Raw genomic sequence first — 16,455 nt, 5'->3', positions numbered from 1 at the left:
TCCCATTTTTTTGAGTTATTTCTTTAAAGATTTGCTTTCAATGATGTGACAATGAATGGTTATTGTATGAAATGGTTACTAATGGTTGTAGTATGAAATCAGGACATAACCATACTAATGGTTGTAGTATGAAATCAGGACAGCAGTTATATAAAGGAGGTAAAAATGGCTTCATTAAAATGCATGGAAGGAGAAGCAATGGATTATAGTATGGATCACGCTAGAGATGAGCAGATTACTGAGCACCAGGCACACAAGGGAGACAGATTAATGAAAAATAAATAAAGGGGCTTCAGAAAAACAGCATGAAGCTGAACACTGATCTCCTGCTTATCAGAATATAAGCCCAAATGTGTGTGGAAAGTCAATTCTTTTCACTTGGAATGTTCATTTGAAAGTTAATGTTATTTGCTTCTTTCTCTATTTCTCCATTTTATTTGTTTATCTTTTGGATAATTAAAGATAATTTTTAAAACTAGGAAACATCAACAGAGAGGAATATCTAATGCAGGTTGCTCACTCTGGAAAAATGGCAAGGGGATAGTGTAATTTTCTTAATAGTATGGATAATCACTGAAAATTATAAATTAAAAAATTGATCCTTCTTGTCATGACTTTACTGTGTGTTTTGCCTGAAAAACTTCGTCGATGTTACTTTGAAAGGGAAATACCTTAAGGTATTGGGAGAAGAATGGAGTTGGGAGTCAGATGACCCAGGGTTCAAAAGGCAACAATAACATTTATATTGTGTGATTAGGACAAATCACCAAGTCTCTTTCAGCCTCAATTTTTGGCAGGAAAAAAAATGATACCTGCCTTATTTCACTCAGTGTTCTCAGTGTATCTCAAGGGATACATTATACGAGAAAAATTGTAAAAAGCTGTACAATCATAAATTGTCAATTACATAAGCAAACTCCATTGGGTTTCAGCTGGACTTGGGTTGGAACATAATCACGCTAATGGATGAATAAGAAAGCATGCAGCAATCACCTGAAAATCACACCACTATTTATAATGTGGATACTGACAGTGAAAGACAGGTAGCAATTTTTAAGAATAGTATAAGTTTCTGATATTTACTTAATCATTTTTAAATTAGGCTTATAATTTCTACAATGTATAAGGTTAAACAAGTCACCTCTTTTGAATGTAGTAAACTGCAGTATTTATGATAATTATATGTACTTCTGAACATTTATATGCTTAATTAGAAGCTTGAAAGTTTTAAGGCAAGTAAAAATAGCTGAACTTATCTATGTTAGAACACTGAGAAAATGGTGAATATGTCTATTGGAATCCAAGTGATGTGGGGTAGTCAGTTGCTTATATAAGTCAAGAGAGTTCAGGAAGAAGATGGGGTTGGGGATACATATATTTTGGAGTCATCAGTCAACAGATGGTTTTGAGTCATGGAAATGAGAGTGACTATAGCTAGACAAGGGATTTAAGGCCTGAGCTGTGGGAACCACTAATGTTTCAAGGCTGTGGAGAAGAGAATGATCCAATAAAGGAGACTGAGGGAGATCAGCCCCTGAGGTAGGAGGAAAAGTGTTCTGAAAGAAAAATGAGGAAAATAGTTCATGAAAGAGGTAATGTCAATTGTGTCAAATACTGCTGAGAAGTCAAGTAAGATATGGAGGAAAAATTGGCCAATGGATCTAGCCACCTGGAGTGGCCTTGACAAGAACAACTTCAGTAGACTGGAAAGCAACTGAAAGTGGGAATGGGGAGAAGATGTTGACCTTATATTATCTTCCCCTTGGTCCTTTGATTATCTTTTTAACCTGAGCCCACGCATTTAATAAGTGGGGAGAACACAAGAGAGAGGCAGAGACCCTGAAATTAAATTTGGCCCTATTAGGACCAACAAACCCAATCTTAGTTTACAAAGTGTCTCTGTAAAATTTAAAAAATCCATTACAGTGGAATTTATTCCCCAAAGAGAATGGACCCCAATAGGCTACATAATTACAGTCTCTACATTTTCTGTACCAAAAGTTCCACAAAGTTTGTTTTTTTTTTAATTAATTAATTTATTTATTTATTTATTTTTGGCTGCGTTGGGTCTTCGTTGCGGTATGCGGGCTTCTCATTGCAGTGGCTTCTCTTGTTGCAGAGCACGGGCTCTAGGCGCGTGGGCTTCAGTAGTTGTGGCCTGCGGGCTCTAGAGCGCAGGCTCAGTAGTTGTGGCGCACGGGCTTAGTTGCTCCGTGGCATGTGGGATCTTCCCGGACCAGGGCTCGAACCTGTGTCCCCTGCATTGGCAGGTGGATTCTTAACCACTGTGCCACCAGGGAAGCCCAAAGTTTTTTGTTGTTGTTTTTTTTTGAGTTGTGAACTTAATCACAAAACTTTACTTTTACATTTATACATGTATTGAAAATAGCAAAGTTACTTAAAAATCATAGATGTTTTGTCTACATGGAGCTCATCCTCTTGACTTTAGGCAGAATTACATCTGAACCTTTGTGAATATTTAAGAGTTAATCTTGGTTTTTTTACCCAACAGCATTTAACTTAACGCCTACTGTGTGTAAAGTAATATACTGAGCATTGATCTTTATCAGGCTCTCCTTCAGTCACTGATAACACTGCATCATCAGAAAGCTCTAACTCAGATCTCCTAGAGAGATCTTGGTGCAGGACATTTTCATGACTTTGGGCTCTTTTGGTGAACCTAAAAATAAAGCATTAAAGGCACACTTTATTGTATTACTATGAAATGTGTCAAAATGAAATGCTACCTCCATCCTCAAGACTTATCCCATCTTTCATCCTACCATTTGCATCAAAATGCAATGCTTGGGTTTGCCCATATTCTCTTCCACTGTGCTCCCCAGTGTGATGGGAGTGACAATAGCAGTTCACCATCTGTATGACATGATGGTCTTTTAAAACACCATCCATCTATCCTCGGGGTGAAACCATTACCATTCCTGTAATTTGTCTCCATTAGTCCTTTTCCCCAGCCCAACAGCCAATTTTTCCTCTCTTGTCAGATCCAATGGGCTACAGAATTCTAGGAAAAGTCTGGCCCAATTTCTCAATGATTTGATTATTCTACAGTTCTTACAAGTTCTCCTAAAAAATTCCAAGATGCTGCTTTTTAAAATTATTATTGGATTGTCCAAAAAGTTCATTCAGGTTTTTACAGAAAAACCCGAGTGAACTTTTTGCTAACCCAATAGTATTCCCCTTAAAAACAGCATTGCCCTAGAAGAATACTGCCTTTCAAGACATCCTTCTCAGCAAACATATTTATTCCATTTATAGTTAGAATTTTCATGTTCATTTTCCTCTTCAGTAAACTACTTTCCAGAATTTCCTTTCCTCTTCCCTATAATTAGTGCCACATACCACTGATAAAGGACCTACATTTTCAGAAAGAAAAAAGCCATAGGAGCATATTACATATTCTCAAAACATTCTAGCACATGAGTTTACAATATTCAAATAAGAAGTTGCTTCCCACACAAGAAAGTAAGAAACAAATATATTGGAAAACTTGCTTTCTTTACAGACATTCATCTATTCAACAGTTATTTAAGAAGCAAGAATTAGAGGCAAGATCTGGGGGCCCCTGGTAAATACAAAGATGACTGGCACAAATCCTGCCCTGGAGGAACTTACAGTCTGGAGAGGAGAAAATAGGGCAAATCTTGTTAACATGCCTGGAGTACAGATTATGGAAAGATTCTTTCTAAACAGGAATCTAAAGGAAGGCAGTGAGGAAGAGGTATGTGATGACCTTTGAAAGTTAGGTAGCATTTGGAGTGAGGTTTAGAGAGCTAGAATGAGGGGAGGAATCTTCCAGAGAAGGGACCTGTGTGAACACAGAACAGCATCTGGGAGGCCATGAGTCAGCACAGGGAACCAGGGATAGAACACTCAGGACTGGGCAGGAAGGGGAGCAGGAGATGATGAAGTTGGAAAGACCAGTTAGAGCCAGGCCTTGCCATGCTGAGAAGGCCAGGTGGAAGGCTACGGGCTCCATTGCTTAGGCAGTGAGAATCCTCCAGGGGATTCTGGAGCAGAAGAAAAGATGAGAGGGTTAATGTATAGGATGGATTGGAATGAGAACATCCCAGAAAACGGAGGCCAATTACAGGTTTCTGTAATCATAGGCTGGGCCTTGATGAAATCATAGGATAGCAAGGCTGCAGAATTAGACAGAAGTAAAACGATTTTAAGATATTTCATAGGTAGAATTGATAGAGTCTGGCATCTGATGGCATGTGGAAGGGGTGGAGTAGGGAAGGGTCCGAGTTAACATTGAGGGTTTGAGACTGGCTGAAATGAGGACTACAGATGGAGAGAAGATTTGGGAAGGACCATATGTTGAAGAGAGGCTACAGAAGATGCCTGGTGACTGACGGAAAAATGAAATAGTTTTTTAAGAAAGAAGCCAGAGCTGGAGGTACAAACAAATGTGGAAATCATCTGCACAGATGTGACAACCAAAGTCACGACTTTGAATGAGATGTTTAATTGAGAAAGAGCCACAATTACTGTCTATATATCACAAAGTCAAATGCTAATTATCCACTTAGTTTGATGAATGTAGACAGTCAATATCAGATCATTATAGCCTAGATACTTTGCAGACTGAAAGACCCAGTTTTGCAGCCCTCATCAATCAAATTAAACAAATCACTGTCAAATCTACCCCTGGCTTTGTGCTGTGTCAATACAGGCAGTGGGTTCACGCTCAAATTGAAATTGAAAACCTGATTCAAGGCCCTGAGCTGCCAGTGTCAGATCTTCTCATCTCCAGTCAACTCAACCATCTCCTGGCCATGACCCATCACACCAGGTCCCATTGTACAGTTCACAGAGAACTTCCTGAACAGTGTCTCCTTTAAGTAACAGTTCCACACAGTAGATAGGTTTTTCACCATTTTATACATGCAGAAACCTGAGGCTCAAAGAAGTAATTTGTCTAGGGTCCTATGGCCAGTACCAGCTGGAGGTAGAACTAGCAACCAAGGTTTCAGATTCTAAGTAAATGGCAGCAAGGTTTCCATTTGGTGTTTCTTTGTTTTACTAAACTACACTGCCTAACCTTTTTTTAAAAAAAAAATGAATATTATGCTCATTACTAATTAACGCCACTGAATGGAACAGGAGATTATCTGTGCCCATTGTCTACTTCTTCTCCCTTATGGCCACTTCTGTATTATCTCACTGGAATTGATTGGGTGAATGAAATGTATGTGCACGCACACCCACACACAACCACCCACCCACCCTCCCACCCACACACACACACCACCTTCCTCATTAATCTCAACCTAGTTGGCCAACTTAGAAGGAGAGCTATATCTCAAATAACACATTGGCAAAAACATAGGCCCTATTTCTTAGTGTACCTTTCATGGTTCTTTGGCTTCAGGCAACCAATACCAGCAACCACATTGCACAAAATATATCTGTAATTTGATGTAACTTTCACATCCTTCAGAACATAACTTTTAAGCCAAGCATCATATTCAATTCAAAACTTCAAAATGAAGGCCACTACATTGTATAAGAAAAGATCAGTCTGAATGAGAATCATGGGGTATTTTCCAGGTAAGAGGATGAGAAGAACAAGAGAGTGGTGAAACTCACTTTCTACCTTGCTCTATGGTTACATAGACTTACAGTATTTCTCCAAACTCTGCTAGATCCTAACATGTGAGGTTCATTATATGAGACTTAGGCAAAAATTTTCAAAACCAGTCAGAGAAAAGCATCCTGATATACCTTCACTTTAGCACTTTCTGTCCTTCCACCAAGAGTGAAAAAGGAGAACAATTGGACATTTTTTAATTGTCACAGGGAGGCTCAGTGAGGCAGGCACTGAGCCCCAAATGTTTCTGGGGAATGACTGAGGAAATAGCCTCCCTCCCCTTAACCATTTGTATCCACTTATTGTCATTGGGATTGAAGAGTTCCCTGAGGAAAAAAAGACTTGAACCATCATCCTATTGGAACTCAGACATAAACCGCCATGTCTGATGGGTGGGTGGCCCTCATGCAAGTCAGATTACAAAGAGGAGCAATGGGGTTTCTGAGGGAACATTTCAGCCACAGCATAAAGTCAACATCCTACAATCCAAAATGTTTTATATTTCCACGCAGAAATGTCAGAGTTGGTGACAAGTATGGATGAGAAATCTTAGACTTTTCATTTATATAGAGGGCGTAAAAACACCTGCACTCAGAGGACGTGGGGAAAGAGGTCTTCCTTGAAGAGAACTGTGTTATGCAACCTTTGCATCTGGAAAATTGGGAAGGGTGGGGGACATATACTTGAGGAGAGCAATTGAAGAACGCGTGAGCTGGTATCTGACTCTCACTTAAAACTTAAAATGAGCTGACAAATGAGTCAAAGAATAAGTGCATGGGGCAGCCTACGCTCTCAGAGTCTGTCAAGGGTGCAAATGGACGCTATTTCCCATGGGCAGAAGTGGGTCACGTAACAAAGGATGAACATGGGGTCAGCTTCTGTCCTGTCCAGTGAGACTTCCCAGAGGGGCAACGAGGCCCTAGTGGCGAGAAGCTAAGGACATTGCAATATGTCTGGGGGCTGCAGAAAGAGGAAGCAATCGGCCATAATGGTGATGCCTCCCCCTGGGTCAAGGGAGCTTCAGATGAAAGGCCCGCGGTGATGGGGTTCTCCAAAGAACCAAAGAACCAAAGCTTAACTTAAACGGCTGCCCAGCCCATAGACCACAAACCCAACCCACGAGACAGTTTCAGTCACATGAGAACTTTTCTGTGCCCCAATTAACAACTCTCGCTCTTTCCCTACTGTATTCAAGCCCTGGAAGAGCAGAAACAGATTCTAGCAAAGGAAGACGTGGCAAGGACCCCAGCTCCCCACCTCTGCAGGCTCAACTGGGGAAGGGAGAAGATTTGACTTCAAATCAAGCTTGGAGTGTTTGTTATTTTATGAGCTGGACTTTTTGAATAAAGATTGTATTTGGTAACCAAAAAAATTTTTCCAATGGTTGTGGGAGACAAAATAAAGTTGCTGTATGATCACACCCCATGAGTCTTGCTCAGTCACCATATCAGTTACACACGCTTTTCCTCCCACTTAGCCGTTTGCATCCAGTGACTTATTTGGGATCTGAGGAGCTTCCTTACAGGTCAAAAACCAAGAAACAAACTGGGAATCAGACATATACAGCCATGTTCGATGGGCTGGGGTGGGTGACAGTCAGATGACAAGGGGGGTTAGTTAGGCTGTCATCCAGATATTAGTTGAGGTCACCTTGTCCTCTGAGAATTACATTAAATGGGCTGACACCCTCCCTCCCTATGGTTAATGGAAATCCATGACGCCATGACTCCCCAGAGGCTCTCCCTCTGATTTCTCCTTTCCATAGTAAAAGTCTCCCTCTCTCTCCCCAGCCAGTCCCAGGGCTGCTCCATTTGCTCTGCGTTCTAGTTCTTAGATCAGTAACACAGACTCTTTCCCTTGATTTTCCCAGAAACACCACTGGCACAAGGCCTCACCTCAGGCAATTACTTTTCAGCACAGAGCAAGCAGCTTAAAATGAAACACAAAACACCCTCGCCTTTGAACATCCTTTGGCCACTGGTGATGTCTAACGCATGCCGTTCTCAGAGACCCATGGCCTCCACACTGCAGTTTAATCCCTTGCGGCTCCTGTTCCCTTCTTCTCCTTTCTCGGCTCTTCTCCCCAGAAAATCCTTGTTTATTTTTTATGCTGATAGGTTTAGCTATCTCTGTGTTTCAATTCCTCCTTCCAAATCATGCCCCGCGGACCTCATCTTTGCTTAAAGAAAAGGCTACTTACTCCAGAGAGAAATTATGCTACTTACTTACAGGCTGAAGCTGCTGCAGCCACTTGTGGTTTTAAATAGTAATTGCTTTATCTGTGCTCTAAGACCAGCAACAGGGCTTGAATTTGGAGGGACAGGTGATTATGGTTATAGGTGGTGGCAGGTTCAGGAACTCATTGCCACTCAAGGAGATTGACAGCATGTGTTTATCCTGAGGAGAAAACGGTTCTGTGTGTTAATTGAAAATATAAAAAATTCTGAAACTCTTTCGGGACTTCCCTGGTGGCACAGTGGTTAAGAATACGCCTGCGAATGCAGGGGTCACGGATTCGATCCCTGGTCCGGGAAGATCCCACATGCTATGGAGCAACTAAGCCTGTGCGCCACAACTAGTGAGCCTGTGCTCTAGAGCCCGCAAGCCATAACTACTGAGCCCTTGCTTCACAACTACTGAAGCCCGTGTGCCTCAAGCCCGAGCTCCGCAACAAGAGAAGCCACCGCAATAGAAGGCCGCTCACTGCATCGAAGAGTAGCTCCCGCTCGCCGCAACTAGAGAAAGCCTGCGCACAGCACCAAAGACCCAACACAGCCAAAAATGAATAAATAAATAAATTCTGAAACTCTTTTGGCTCTGGTGAACTCATTATGGGTACTTTTCATTGTTCCTGCTTTCCCACCCCTGTACCTCACTCCATCCCCAACCCTGCCAACACACACACACAAAGAAAAAGGAGCATTCTGTTCATTTGGTGGCTATCAGATGTGGTGGCCATCGGGGTCCCGACCTTGAGGCACAGTGGAGAGATTCCTGATTCTTCATGCTGGGGGCAGTGGGTTTCCAGCTTTACCAGAGTCTGTGCATATTATGGGGCCTGGCTGCTGTCAAGTCTTGGCACTACCATCTGCAGCTGAATGAACTTTATCAGCAATCACAGAGGGCTCAAGCAACCTGGCTATACCTCTCCCAGCTGAGCACAAAAAATAAAAAAGAAAGATCCTCCCATCCTCACAAAAACAATAATGAGGATCTTAGGCCTTAGGGGGCAGTGGGTTTGCTCCACTGTGAAAATGACATTAGGTGTGGGGCTCTCCATCTTCCCTAGCAGCACCTGACAGCGCTGACAGGAGAAGAGCAGTAGGCTGGGATCAGCAACTCTGTGCAAACGATGGGACATAAATCTGTAAATCCAGGCTCGGCAAACAGCAGCGTGGAATAATTGTGGACATATGTGAGCACCCCTCGGAGGAGCTCTATAAATGACTGGGCTTCTTTGAGTCAAATGGGGGTTTGCTTGCTGCTATTGACATTTGGGGTTTAATATGATGTGACTGCATTTGCAATCAGCAGCTGCTAAATCCTGAGACACTTGGATTACATGCTATAAACAGCTTTTGTCTCTAAGTCTATGACATTCACAGAGATACAAGGCTGCACCATTGTAGAATTATTCTGTGACTTTGATCCAATGTCACTAGAGAAATTTCCACACAAAATATTAGAAGAATAGGTAATAATATCTGAACACCACCTATAAATATTAAGTGCTTCACCTACCTTATCTCATTAAATCCCTACCACGGCCCTGAGAGGCAGGTGTGATTATCCCCGTGTTAGAGATGCCAAAAGAGGCTCGGAGATTTTAAATAATTTAAGGTCGGACAACTAATAAACATCAAAACTGCTTAATCGAAGATGTGAAAATAAACACCAAACTAGGGCACCTGAAAGATTCTAGAATATACTTCTGATACTCTATTTTAGGTCAGGGTCTCTAGAAGCAGAATTAGAGACAAGGATTCAAGTGCAAGTGATTTATCCAGGAAGACCTCCCAGAGGCCACTGATAGGGGTTGAGGGAAGCAGGACTGGAAAGGGCAGGAAATCAAGCAAAGGTGTGATCTTAGGTAGACACTCCCGGAGTGACTTCACCAGATCCTACAGGGGAGCTCTGGAACGTTAGCTCCACCTCACAGTCATCCAACCAGAGGTACTGCCACATCTGTCAGTCAGGGCCGTCACCTGGGGAAAAAAAAGCCACAGTCCTGACCGCTGAAAGCAAATCATACCAAACCCACTGGCGCACACAAACAGTAAGGAGAGATCTGAGGAATCAGGCCAGAGCACTGACTATATCTGCTCCACCCATTCAGCAGCAGAGCTGACTCAACCAGCTGCAAAGCCTTGAGAGTCATCTCCAGTGAGAGCAGAGTTAGAGGGAGTGCTTCCATGATTTAGGCCTTCAGACTGACTGTGTATACCCAGGAGGAGTAGAAAGACTTTCGTCAGCCTTTTTGTTTATTGAAACTTGTCTGTGATTTGGGAGCCCAGCATTTTCAGGTTTCCATAAGGGGAATGAGCGTTCAGTCAAGGAGGCAGCTTGATGTGGCCAAGGACTTCTGGCTTTGCCCAAAAATGAGGTGTGCTTCCCTTCACATGCCCCGCAGTCTGGCCCTGTGACCCTGGGCAAATCACTCAACGATGTGAGCCTCTGTTCCCTTAGAGGGAAAAGGAAGAAAATGATCCATCCCAGAGTTTGCTGGAATAATCAAATGAGCTGATGCCTATAAAAGTGCTTTGTAGATGGTCAGCATGATATAAACATTAGTTTTAGTAGTAATAGGTTGTAGTTGGATTAAACTGAGAGGATCATATCTCCATTCAAATGGGCCTCATGTAGGTAGACATGACCATGGTTAGATTAATTTCAGAGATTTGGAGTTTTCTTTTATTCACAAACAGCTTGACTCTGCCTACTTCCTAACATTTCTCTCTAAGCCATCATCCATCTAGAGATTAGATGGATTTGGAAAGAGAGCAGCCTTGAGCTTCAGGAAATCCCAGCTCACAGTGACACCAACCAGCTTGTCCCTCAGAAGACTTGAGCCTCACTGTATGCTCTGTCCTAGAGGGGCCTGCACCTCAGACATCCACACATCCTGTGGCCCTATTTCTCCCTATCAACATGCACTGACCTCTCCAGCACCCCCAAGAGAATACGACATGGCAAACACTCTCACCTGAAGGTGCAAATGACATAATGGCATAAACATCCCCCCCACACACACCACTGGGCACAGCCTTAACCCAAAGTAATAGCTCTCAAATGTCCATGAAAAGCTGGTTGCAGAGTGCGGGGTGGAGATTTGAGCAATAGTCTGAAAACCACACCAGACACGTGATTTGGTGAAATAAAGCTAGCATTGTTTATAGAATGTTCCTCTTGAGAGTGACTTCCAAGCATAACGCACAAGGGGCCTCGATTATCAAAGAATGTTTCTTCCTCAACTATCTTTTGGACAACCAAATAAAGCAAGAATACACTTTGGGATCAGAACAGCCTAAGTTTTACCCCTGGCTTCAGCATGTACCAGCTATGTGACCTTCAGCATCACCCGAATCTCAGCTTTCCCACCTGTGAAATGAGACCAAGAGTACCTCCCCTCATGAGGTATTATAAGAATAAAATGCATGCAGACTGTTTAGCACAGTTCCTACTACACAGCAGACATTGAACAAATGTTATCAATAAAATCAATAATAATATGTAAAGGGCCTAGCCCAGAGCCTATGACATAATAATCTATTTATTATTGTTACTATTATTATTATTATTCTCCTCAGAGAGCATTTCAGTGGTTTGCAGTTGGTAGGCTTGCAGTAAATGTTTGTCAATTTAATGAATACACAAACGGTTGCAGCCAACAAACTTCTTGGCCCATAGAAGAAAGAGAACTCTTCTGAATTCCATGCCTGAAGAATACCTTACCTCCTAAACATCTTAAAAGTAACACCTGTGCATAGCCCGGACCAGGTTTCATTTGCCATGCTGTCATCATGGCAGTTTCTCCCCTGTCAGCCCAGGAGGAGAGCAGGCAGTGGCACACACTGCCTTCCAGACAAGAGTCTGGACATGAGGCCAGCAGCAGCAGCAGGGCTGTGAGTTACCAACTGTTTCTGTCTGGAATTGGGGCATAAGTATTGTGACCATGGGGTTGTATTAATTTACCTGGCTCCAAAGCCAAGCATCAGAGTGGGAACCTCACAGATATTCATGTTTGTTTCTAAGATGACATCTACTTTGACTTTGCACAAATTGTGGAGCCATTAGGTATCCACCTCTTCATGTCAACGAAAGAAGTGCAAAAATATATGACACCACCAGTATCCAATGAGATATTCTCACTCTCTCTTTACCATGATCTCCACCATTGGCAGACAACCCTTCCTTTGTAGATTTTGAACTGGCAGAAGAAGGTGGATTTACCTACTCAGAAAGCCTATCCCAGAGGAGGCACTGGCTCCTGGAGCTAAACCTGAAAAAAGCCAGAGGGAAGAATCCAGAACAGAGATAAGAGGGGTGTTTGGGGAGAGGTGGCTTACTGCTCCATAAAGAGGTCGTGTTGGCAGCATCCTCTTGGATACAAGGGAAAGAACCATACTGCCCCAAGTCCAATTTCAAACAGATACCACAGGGGCATGGTGAGGAATCCTGGGAAAGGACAACTTCTTCAGTGAGGAAGAGAAGGGAGATGATATTTACTGAATATTTACATGATAATAGCAATGGTCATTTATTAAGGACATATGCAGACCCTGTACAAAAATTACCCCATTTATCTGCACAATTACCCTATAACAAGTCCTGTATTAGTTTCCTAGGGCTGCCATAACAAAATATCACAGACTGGGTGGCTTCAACAACAGAAATACATTATCTCAGTGGTCTGGAGGCTGGAAGTCCAAGATGAAGGTGACAGCAGGTTGGTTTCCTCTTGGGGTCATAATGGAAGGATGTCCTCCAGGCCTCTCTCCTTGGCTTGCAGATGGCAACCCTCCTGCTGCCTCTTCACATGGTCTTCCCTCTGTACATCTGCATCCCTGGAGACTCTTGTGTGTGTCCAATTTCCTTTTCTTATAAGGACACCAGTCAGATTGGATTAGGGCCTACCCTAACAGCTTCATTCTACCTCTTTAAAAACCCTACCTCCGGGCTTCCCTGGTGGCGCAGTAGTGAAGAATCCACCTGCCAATGCAGGGGACGCGGGTTCAAGCCCTGGTCCGGGAAGATCCCACATGCCGCTGAGCAACTAAGCCACTGCACCACAACTACTGAGCCTGCGCTCTAGAGCCCACGAGCCACAACTACTGAGCCAGCATGCTGCAACTACTGAAGCTTGCACGCCTAGAGCCCATGCTCTGCAACAAGAGAAGCCACCACAATGAGAAGCCCACACACTGCAACGAAGAGTAGCCCCCGCTCGCCACAACTAGAGAAAGCGTGCGGGCAGCAACGAAGACCCAACACAGCCAAAAATAAATAAAATAAAATTAATTAATTAAAAAAAAAACAAAAAACCTGTCTTCTGTGGAGAAAAGGGAACCCTCTTGCACTGTTGGTGGGAATGTAAATTGATACAGCCACTATGGAGACCAGTATGGAGGTTCCTTAAAAAACTAAAAATAGAATTACCATATGACCCAGCAAGCCCACCACTGGGCATATACCCAGAGAAAACCATAATTCAAAAAGAGACATGCACCCCAATGTTCATTGCAGCACTATTTACAATAGCCAGGACATGGAAGCAACCTAAATGTCCATCGACAGACAAATGGATAAAAAAGATGTGGTACATATATACAATGGAATATTACTCAGCCATAAAAAGGAACGAAATTGGGTCATTTGTAGAGATGTGGATGGACCTAGAGACTGTCATACAGAGTGAAGTCAGTAAGAAAGAGAAAAACAAATATTGTATATTAGCGCATATATGTGGAATCTACAAAAATGGTACAGATGAACCAGTTTGCAAGGCAGAAATAGAGACACAGATGTAGAGAACAAATGTATGGACACCAAGGGGGAAAAGCGGGGGGTGGGGGGTGGGATGAACTGGGAGATTGGGATTGACATATATACACTAATGTGTATAAAATAGATAACTAATAAGAGCATACTGTATAGCACATGGAACTCCACTTCGTTGTACAGTAGAAACTAACACAACATTGTAAAACAACTATACCCCAGTTAAAAAAAAAAAAAGAAAACAAACTTATGGTTACCAGGGGATAAAGAGGGGGAGGGATAAATTGGAACACTGGGATTGACATATACACACTACTATATATAAAATAGGTAACTAATAAGAACCTGCTGTATAGCACAGGGAACTCTACTCAGTACTCTGTAATGGCCAATATGGGAAAAGACTCTAAAAAAAAGAGTGGACATATGTATATGTATAACTGATTCACTTTGCTGTACTCCTGAAACTAACACAACATTGTAAATCAACTATACTCCAATAAAAAAATTTTTTTAAAGAATTTTTTAAAAAATTAAAAAATTTCCGACGGTGATGACCTCCCCACGAGAACATGCCTCTCGCAAAGGATCTCCTTCATCCCTCTCCAGAAGAGGAGAAGAGGAAACACAAGAAGAAGCGCCTGGTGCAGAGCCCCAATTCCTATTTCATGGATGTGAAATGCCCAGGATGCTATAAAATCACCACCGTCTTTAGCCATGCACAAACAGTAGTTTTGTGTGTTGGCTGCTCTACCGTCCTCTGCCAGCCTACAGGAGGAAAAGCAAGGCTTACAGAAGGGTGCTCCTTCAGACGGAAGCAGCACTAAAAGCCCCTGGAATCAAGATGAATGGGAAACCATCCCAATAAACACATTTTGGATAAAAAAAAAAAAAAAAAAAAATTAAAAAAAAATAAAAACCCTATCTCCAAATCCAGTCACATTCTGAGGCACTGGGGGTTAGGACTTCAACATACGAATTTGCGGGGGACACAATTCAGCCCGTAACAAGTACTATGATTCCTATCTTACTTATGAGGATTTTAAAATCTGCTGTGTCCAACAGAGCTAGTAAATGGTAAAGGCAGGCCTTGAATTTGGGTCTGTTTGACACGAAAGTCTGTTATGTCCACCATATAACACTGCCTCTAAAATCTGATTAGCAGTGCAGACACTAGGCTAGGCGTGACATCAACATCAGTATTTATACACTACTGTTATGTCTAGAAGGTTTTGGTAGATGGTTTTCTTAGAAGCTTACTTTGAAATTCATAATAAATGTAAGTCCTGCAGTTGTAGATTAATTTACATTTTGTTCCTTTGTTACTAGAGAAAATTTCTCTAAGCAACAGAAAAATCTGTAATCCACCCCTGCACAAGCACATACCTGCCCTGGCTAATTATTTAAGACGTTGTTCAAAGCTATGCTCCTAATTAACAGTGTGCGCTGCTTATGCCAAAACACGAGCCCAGCATCTCTTGCAGTTTGTAATCCATCTGGTCTCCAGGTCCATGCTGCCAGTGTCAGGTATGGCTGCCGTCTGCATGTCACCTCTCTTCCTGCATGGGGTGGGAGGAGGGATCCATGGTAGGTAATGAATCAATAAGGCTCAGCTAATTCTCTGGACTCTGTTGACATGCATGGCCGGTTTTCTCTCATGATTAATTACACTTGCTTCTGCAGGAGGATTAATTTACTTTTCTGGAGCACTTTTCTGATTTCTGCTGTTAAACAAATCTCAACAAAATCTCAGCTCAGAAGGAATGAAGTCCAGTTCAATGTGGGTATGACAACTGTCAAAATTCACACCTTGAAAGGGGACAGGTTACAAATAGAAGTAAGGATGTGTGTGTAAATACATGTATGCACATACATAAGCATAAACATAAATCTTGTACAATTATGATTTGTCTCATTAAGGTGACTATATGTCCATTTTTTCATGGTTGCCACCTATTTCAAAAAGCATACTAAAATAAATGTACAAGCAAATTAGATACTGCAGATTTCAGATAATAATACAGTCAAAAAAGGAGAGCAGATAATTGGAGACATATTCACAATTAGACATAACTCTCTTCAAACAAAGAAGTACCCCTAGTTAATTAATGTTTGTCAGCACTTTAAAATCATACAATTCAACATCCTAGACATTCCCACCTAAACACTGAAAGACAAAAGGTTTGGGGGGTATGGAGCAGCTTAGGCTGGTTCTGGGTCTGTCTTGCTCAGTTATTCATCAGATTTACCAAAGGTGGGGGAGTAAAACCACGGGCAGAGTAGCTGGAACCAAATTTTCTTAAAAGCTATTGCTCTGTCTCTACCTCTCATTTTTCTTCATGAGTGAATAGGGAATAATTCTTCAGAAAATCATTTCACAGGAGCAGTAACATCAAATTTTAATTATTAACATCATGATTTGTTATTTATTGGGTATCAACAGTGCATTAGATGTTGTACAATACACATAGAGCTCCAAGTCTTAAATCAAGTTGACTCAGAAATGTGGGTCTTTAGCCTTGTTTTTTGTTTTTTTTTTTATGACAGGATTTTGGGCAGTGAGCTGGATAATGAGGTGCTGCCTGCCCTGGAGGGAAGTGTCTTTCTGGCACTTAGGTTTTATCACCCACCAAATAAGAACAGAGCATTTACCTGAGAATTGAAGATTCCAAACTAGGGAATGGACCTTGAAGGACATCACATCCAGTGGTCTCCAACCCCGCTCCGACCTTTGCTGACCATGGGCCCATCTCAGTAAACTATCTGAGCATGCACCCTGTCTTTAAAGCCACAAAATGAGAAAATTTAAAAAGGTAACATGTAACGTGGAGATAAAATGTTTT

The 16,455-nt window shown here is 42.1% G+C and overlaps 2 protein-coding genes across 2 annotated transcripts in view; one reads left to right on the top strand and one right to left on the bottom strand.

The window, feature by feature from the left end:
* MEGF10 (multiple EGF like domains 10) overlaps nt 1–16,455 on the bottom strand; it is a 370,667-nt gene that overhangs the window by 295,280 nt on the left and 58,932 nt on the right. The gene's annotated exons all lie outside the window — the stretch shown is intronic.
* On the top strand, nt 14,167–14,506 carry LOC137757813 (small ribosomal subunit protein eS27). The gene has a single exon (XM_068534386.1). It carries the CDS (start codon nt 14,185–14,187, stop codon nt 14,437–14,439), a length of 255 nt encoding a protein of 84 aa, XP_068390487.1. The 5' UTR covers nt 14,167–14,184; the 3' UTR covers nt 14,440–14,506.

The sequence above is a fragment of the Eschrichtius robustus genome, chromosome 2 (genome assembly GCF_028021215.1).
Source record: "Eschrichtius robustus isolate mEscRob2 chromosome 2, mEscRob2.pri, whole genome shotgun sequence".
Classification (NCBI taxonomy): Eukaryota; Metazoa; Chordata; class Mammalia; order Artiodactyla; family Eschrichtiidae; genus Eschrichtius; species Eschrichtius robustus.
The sequence above is the reverse complement of the archived record's forward strand: the minus strand, read 5'-3'. Positions and strand labels throughout refer to the sequence as shown.

Coding starts and splice junctions, on each gene's coding strand:
- LOC137757813 (XM_068534386.1), top strand. CDS start 14,185: ATGCCTCTCGCAAAGGATCTCCTTCATCCCTCTCCAGAAGAGGAGAAG.